General features: G+C 34.1%; 1 protein-coding gene across 1 annotated transcript; it reads right to left on the reverse strand.

The window, feature by feature from the left end:
- Positions 1-4901: 4901 nt before the first annotated feature.
- LOC117792801 (estradiol 17-beta-dehydrogenase 11) lies at positions 4902-6958 on the reverse strand. Its single transcript, XM_034633076.1, has 6 exons — positions 6789-6958; positions 6171-6326; positions 5933-6109; positions 5791-5863; positions 5198-5504; positions 4902-5137 (listed from the first exon to the last, which is right to left on the reverse strand). Exons 1-6 carry the CDS (start codon positions 6945-6947, stop codon positions 5053-5055), a joined length of 957 nt encoding a protein of 318 aa, XP_034488967.1. The 5' UTR covers positions 6948-6958; the 3' UTR covers positions 4902-5052.
- Between the last annotated feature and the right edge of the window lie 628 nt (positions 6959-7586).

The raw sequence follows: 7586 nt of genomic DNA on the forward strand, positions 1-7586 counted from the left end.
ATGTAAATTTGTATTTATTTACTGAAATTTGTGGAGTTAACACAACGTCGACCTGATTGGTCACCGCTGAATTGCCTGTTTGCATTGCGCGCTTCACAACTTTAATGGGTGGGAGGCGTGGCAGGATGGGGAAGCACCATGCATGGCTGCTTTAATGAAATCGTAAATAAAATACAATGAAAAAAAGAAAGAGCACACAATTGCTTAAATCAATTTATTTTTTTACAATAATGACAATGCACAGTGACGATTTGTTAATGAAATTTTCAGATTTATGTTTCCAGTTTACAATTTTTTCCTGCATTTGGAATTAAACCGACCAATTCTGAATTTAAATCACTCAATGTATGCTTTAAGCATTCAATAATAAAATAATTTATATTTATAAGTATAACTTGGCTAAACTCAATTTGTTATGGCCAGCATAATGGGAATTTGAGGTGATGCATTTTAAATAAACTTATTCGATTAATTTATAGATATCGAGACAAACTGTCAGATCAAAGAAGTTAATTATGGAAAATGCGGTTGTAATTTGTTTAAAATGCTATTTTTCGTAAATAATTAATATATTTTAGAGTAAATAAAGGAGGATACACATTATTAAACTGTGTGTATACAGTATACCACAACATTTCTATCGTTAGGCATATTTAAATTTGTTTACGAGAAACTTGACACATCAGCGAATTTGTCATCCTTTAATGCACCAGCAACAACAATAAGGATAACAACTCCAATTTCTTCAGACTCACTCAATTTCTATAGCCCAGAGTGTACAAATTGTAATCGGATCCACGAGTTGAACTTGAACAAGGCTCATACACAAATACACAAATATACCCAGGGATATGTCTGTCAAAATGTCAAATGATTGCGCTGACATGCGTGTCATGGTCGCAGTAAAAGTTGTTTGGTTTGCCTCCGATTTGTGCACTTTTACAAGATATTTAATTCAAAACGAGCTAGTGCAAGTGGCTGGGGCTTGAGTGACAAGATACCCTGTAAATCGTATAATGCATATAACAATAAATATATGAGTAAGGAAATTGTTTTAAGCCACAAAGAACACATTATTAAATTACTATACTCTTTGAACAGCTCACACATCACAGGGTATAAGAAAAGAAATTTCTGTTTAGCGCTGGAAAAGTGTCACTCTGTCAGACTGATCACACTAGCATATACTAAAATGTGCTGGTGCTTTGACCTCTTGACATTCTACAACTACTCACAACACACACACTCACACACACGCACACTCGTAGAGTTGTAAAGGAGTCGCAGTGGACCTGCAACATGTGTGCCTAGTTCAAAAGTTGACAGCAAATTGACTGTATTTATAAACATTTAAATACCACGCATAAAACTCACACATGTGTACAGATGTATCTGTGATTATGTGTGTGAGTGTGTGTGTGTAGACGCCCCCAAATACATTTTAATATGCAATTTTTATGATTATTGTACCAACTGCATAAACTGCCCCTGAGGCAGGCAGTTAAGCATCTTTACGACCTACATCCCTTTAGGGGCGTGTAACTCCAGATTTTCGGTGGCACTTTGAATAAACGTTAAACCGACTGTCTATCGGTCTGTCTGTATGTCAGCTGACCCCAGATCGTTATTTACTGTTTCGTTTAATTAGGTAAACATGAGATTTATGTGCATGGCAATACCAAAATTACATTCGCCCAGAGACAACAAGTAGATCTCCATTCAGGACCTGACAGTGCCTGCCTGTCTATGGTCCAGCTGTGTTTTGCATACCAAATCAATTAGATATCAAAAGTTGGTACACTTTTGCCAAAAACCAGCGGAAATGTCATTAACAATTTTTAATTGGTTTTTCAACTCCCAGCCACGATGGAATAAATTCTAATCTATTTACAAATGAAAACAGAGACACAATTTAACAACTCAGCTTCTGACTAGTAGATTGAGAATACATCACAGTTTACACTTTAATTGTACACTATTTTGAGTTTAAATATGTTGAAATTTTCAAATTTCCAGCCCTGTAATGTACTAATTTCAACTTTAAATTGGGTACTTTCAATGTCAGGTAAGTAAAAATAATTATATAATTTGCTATTTTAGATTTATACATTTGCTTAAAGCTAGCTGTACATGTTAGTATCAGAGATTAGATATAATATCTTTTTAGCTGAGAACTATTTTTTTATGTTATTTAAATTTATAAGAAATATAATATTTTATGTTTAATTAAAATTGGTATCAAATACCTTGAGAAATTTGGTGATTTTAACTTAACTACTAAACTTACTGACTATTTAGAAACCTAATGCTTTATGCGATATATTTTATGGATATTATTGAATTTTAGCATTAAACTTTTCAGAGGCTGATATCAGCGCGTTTATCATTTTAACTTTCGCTTCATTATGAACGTTTATCGTTGCGTAATAGAAGTGTTTGTTTGGTAATATTTAAAGTCATTTATTTTGTGTAGTTTGAATTTTTTTAAATCCATATAACCATATTGGACTGTCAGGTAAGTAGTGAATTCGGATAATACACGCACCCTAATAGTACAAATTTCCCACGCACTGGGACGAGCTCATAACTCACGCCTTCGTCAAAGAGTGAAAATCGAATGTCTCCCAACGGAGATTGGGTCGATAATCAGGCACGGAAATGCCTCGTTTTTCCGCAGCTCCTTAAGATTACAAAAAAAAAAGTGCACGCTAATGTCAAAAACAAACAATAAACACCGAGAAGTCGCTCCAGTTATTGCGTCGGCTCAGAGGGCCCCAAAGCGACCCGCTGACACAAGCACATTTCACTTTTCAATCAGAATGTCATTGAGGCGTTCCATGTGACACGTCGGGGACTCAACTGTCTATGCATCATTAACGCCTTTTTAATAGAAAATTATGCAAAGTCGAAGAAGGCGTTCTCGTAGGGACACATAATTGTGAGAATCTTATTAGCCAATGATTTCCCACAATTACGCAAGAGATGAGCATTTTCCTTTTATTTTACTTCCCTAATTATTATTTAATACGAGTATATATTTAAATATGAGTACATATATGAACTTGAACATTTCATAAGTATATTGTTAAACTATATGTGCTAAACATTTCACAAAGTTCAGATAATAGATATTAAAAAACTTAATTTTTATTTACATTTGTATCTTTTAATTAATCACTTTTTTCATAAAACTCAAACTTTCTCTTATGAAAAACTGTTAAACATTGCCAAGACAGCACTTTAAAGCAAACTTGCAATCTTCTGGTCTGACACAAAGTTGACTCTTTTTTTATTATTAATGCATTTTATAGAATTATATTTTCATTTGCGTAAAGCGTTTCTTGCATGTGTATTTTTTATTACTCTTAATTTTGCAAAAACCTGTATGCTTTTCTCTGCAGTCGAGCTGGAAGTTGTGAGTGAAAGCGTCTCGTACTCGTACTCGTATTTCACTGGCTCAGGAAAATGCAGACACTGCAGGAATATAATGGAAGCACGTCGACCATCCTTGCATATATGCAATGTCTACGTATGTATTTATGTGTGCTTGTATACATATATGTACTTGCATGTGTGTAATTTCAAGCTGCATTGATAGCAAAAAATGTTTTAAATACTTATATAAAAACCAAAAAATAAGAAACAGCTTCTAGAAAAATACAAGATGCATATACCCAAGTCAGAATGAGCAGAAGCAGAAGTAGAAGGTGAAAACATTCAAGAAACGCCTGAATGCAGTATGTATGTATAAGAAAACGAATAGAAGAAATACCCTAACATACACTGTCGAGTTGCAATCTTATATGTAGTCGAAATAAAAGAAAACAATTGATAACATACATATATTATTTTATATTTCCCTCTTAAAGTCAACCTTTATATCGTTATCAAAAATATGTATTTTATATTTATACAAAAGTTCAAACCAAGGAATAATGCCGGAATAATACCGGAACCATTAACTGAAACTCACCTATATTAATTATTTCTGAATAACCGAAAGAATACATTTTTCTGTTATGCAATAGTTTGGTATATTTAGTATCAATATTTTATTTTATTCATTAAGTTATTGCATGCCTCGCATCAAATTGGAAACGCCTCCAGTAAGAGTGTAAAAGGAAAGCTTTATTTTAGCTACTGCTCTTTGGCTACGACAAACGTCGGTGACGATAACAGAAGTGCTTGCAACATTTTTCTTAATGTGTTGCATTAATTCTGAAAGCATAAAGATATGAAATGCAAAGCGGAACTGGAAGGCAGTTACATTTGCTTGCGAATGCGGTTGCATTCAATTTGAAGGCATGGAAAATCACATTGCAACTATAAAGACAACGCAACAGATAGAGAGAGAGGGAGATTTTGAAAAAAAATAATATTTTAAAAAACTTTTGTTACTAGCATTGTACACTATCGAATTGGTAATGTTTTTTAAATGTACGCTTTTGTGTAAGCAACAAATTGTGGCAGTATTCCATTAGTTGGATGCAATTGGCAGACAAAGAGTTGATGAAAATGTTAAATATACCCTGTTAAGGTTTTTAATTTTATAAAATATATAAATCACGCACCCTCAATGATCCCATAAAAGCTGCATAATGAGCAGCAGCATGCTGTAGCAGCGGGAGACGACAACTCAGACACAAAGAGAGGACCAGGAGAAGCGTTGTGTGTGCTTGGTGACAAGTTGATTGCATGTCGCTGCAGCTCAGTCGGCAACTGAGGCTGCCACCCAAATGCAACCAGGCTGCAAGGCAGCCATGCAACCAGACAACCAGGCAACCAGCTGGCAAATGCAGACAATAAGGCCATAAACACCTGGCTTGGATACAAAGCCGGACCCAACCACAGAATGAAGCATAATTATTTGTTGGAAAACAAAAAATGACTGTCGACGGATCTTAAGTATCTTTCAAACGTTTTTAATGAAATGAAATTAACATGTTTCTGTTAACAACAGAGTCGTAACATAACTATAAAACATATTAAATTCACATATGCCACACTATTTTATATTCAAGTATTCTTGTATTATCTCGACCATATAAACATTTAGGCGCGTATCTCACAGAACTTGCGAAACAATTTCCCGGAAAATAAGACAAAAAACCTCTCCTGCCACGCGATTGGAAGTACACTTTGAATAGATTAAACAATGAATTAATACAAAACGATAAGTTACAGATTATCGACTTACCTTAAATTACGACAAAGCACATCGACAAGCAGAGGCATTTTAATTTCTCTTTCGCCAGAGAGCATTCCCTTAACTATGCGACGAGCTGCCCACTCTCCGCTGATCAATGGATAGAAACGATTCAGCCCTACGGTATTAGCAATTTCCTTGATCTCATTATTGGTCTTCAGAAACATTGGCATCACAATGCACACATGGATGTTGTGCTGCTTCTCCATCATCAGTTCCATGCGTAGAGCCTTCATATGGCCAGTCGCCCCGAATTTACTGGCAGTATAGGTGGAGTTATAGGGCAGAGGCAACAGGCCTAAAAAAAAGTAAGAATATACAAAAGGGATATTTAACAAACTATTCCAAATTGTATAGTAAAAGGTACCATTACAGATCACAGGATCTGTTAGTCTAAATATGCTCAGGTATTTCATTAGTTCATTTCGCCGTAAATTTAAAAATTCGAGAATAAATTAGAAACCAATAAATTTTATAGTTTCAATTCGCGTGTAAGCTCTTTTTCAAAGTGAAGAATATATATGTATACTCGTTAAATGTGTATCTTTAAGTCGAGAACCCATAACTATAAATAAAAAACTTACCAGCAGCGGAGCTAATTGTAACAATGTGTCCTTTGCGTAGTTTCTTCATGGTAGGCAGAAACGCAGCCTTAGTCTAAATAAGTTATTTAAATTCAAATTATTATACATATATACATCAAAATTTCTTAATCTGAATGCTCACCCAAAAATGCGATGTCATGTTGACGTCAATCATCCGCTGAACATCCTCCGGAGCAGGATCTAAGGCATTACGAAGCATCAGAATACCAGCATTGTTAATGAGAATCGTTACCGGACCTAGATCCCGAGTAACATTTACCCCAAGGTTAGATATCTCAGTAAAATTAGTTACATTGACCTGGTTTTTTAAATATTTAAAATCCTGTAATTAACAAACAAATTTAATTGATTTCACTTACCTTATATGCCTTAGCTTTTACTGTGGATATCTTATTGATTTTCTTAACAGTTTCCTCAGCACCTTCTATGTTAATATCCACAGCGGCAATATGGCAACCGATCTTGGCTAATTCAATAGCAATAGCACGACCTAGTCCGTGACCAGCTCCAGTCACCTATTTTTTTATAAATATGGATTAGCATTTACTTTTACGACAACAATTAAATAACGTTTTTAGGGCTCGATTTAAATTATATAAGTATAATTTCCAGTTTAGATTATGCATTGAAACTTATTTACAAACAAAGTTGAAATTAAGTATTATCACTAAAATATGGCAGAGCACATATAAAGCACTAGTCAGTTTAAAAACAATTACACAATTCTTTGAATTCTATGAACTGAATTCTTTTAAATAAAATGTGGAGCATTACATGATTACTTCGCAACTGCATAATGAAGCAAATTTGGATCATAAAATTTAAGCATCAACACTGGGCTATGAGAAGTATATTCACACATAGTATAGTGAAAATGATATAGTGATATATTCAACAGCGAAGAACATATTTTTAAAATTTTTCCTCAAGTTTAAGTGCTTTTTAATTTAAATTTTTATTTGAATTTTTGTACTAACCACAGCCACGTCGCCGACAACAGTTTTAGGCGAAGTGCAAACTAAACAGCCAAAAATTTTCGTTAACAACGCGACCAACAATAACAGCGGAGTGACAAGAGTCAGTACTGAAATGGCCAATATGACTATTAGTATAATCAATGCGTTTATTAACGTCATATTCACAATCACATTAAATTAAAAGTGAGCCGCTTGACGATTTAAACACGAATGATTAAAAAATAGCTAAGATGCTTCAACATAGCTTGAGCATGTGCTTATTTCTGTACTTGGAATATGCGATGCACAATTAATTTACTCACTATTCCCTTGTATAGGGTATTATAATTTTGACACGAAATGTGTATCTCGTCGACAAATTTTTGAAGCCGATCGAAGGGGATCTTACAGCTGTCATAGGAACTTTGTACAAACAACTATTTTATAATTTCTATTAAAAATATCTCAATCTAACTAGCAGTGCTATAAGAGGGTATCAAGTCTTCGGCGTAGCAAAGATAACCTTTTGTCAAGTTTTTTTGCACTACTTTAAGGGGTTAAGGGTTAACAGAGTACCGCTTCATCGTTTACATGACGTATACAGAAATGTCAGCGATATGTTTCTAGATTATTTTTAATAAATGGACTTTGTTTATATTAGCAAAAATTATGCCTGAGCAACTTAAATATAAGTCTATCAAAATCAACTTCAACCCCATTTCGGTTGAAAACTTTGCGTCGTTTTGCAAATAATTAAGTTTTATTATTCAACATTATGCCTTTGATGTTGATACACCCTACAGAGCGATAATCCAACTT

Source organism: Drosophila innubila (genome assembly GCF_004354385.1).
Source record: "Drosophila innubila isolate TH190305 chromosome 3R unlocalized genomic scaffold, UK_Dinn_1.0 2_E_3R, whole genome shotgun sequence".
Classification (NCBI taxonomy): Eukaryota; Metazoa; Arthropoda; class Insecta; order Diptera; family Drosophilidae; genus Drosophila; species Drosophila innubila.

Bases quoted from the DNA above. Each gene is read 5' to 3' on its own strand.
- LOC117792801 (XM_034633076.1), bottom strand. From the start codon at position 6,947: ATGACGTTAATAAACGCATTGATTATACTAATAGTCATATTGGCCATT. The intron at 6,110-6,170 runs GTAAGTGAAATC...TTAAAAAACCAG, and splicing joins TAAAAGCTAAGGCATATAAG to GTCAATGTAACTAATTTTAC. The intron at 5,138-5,197 runs GTAAGTCGATAA...ATCTATTCAAAG, and splicing joins GTGCTTTGTCGTAATTTAAG to TGTACTTCCAATCGCGTGGC.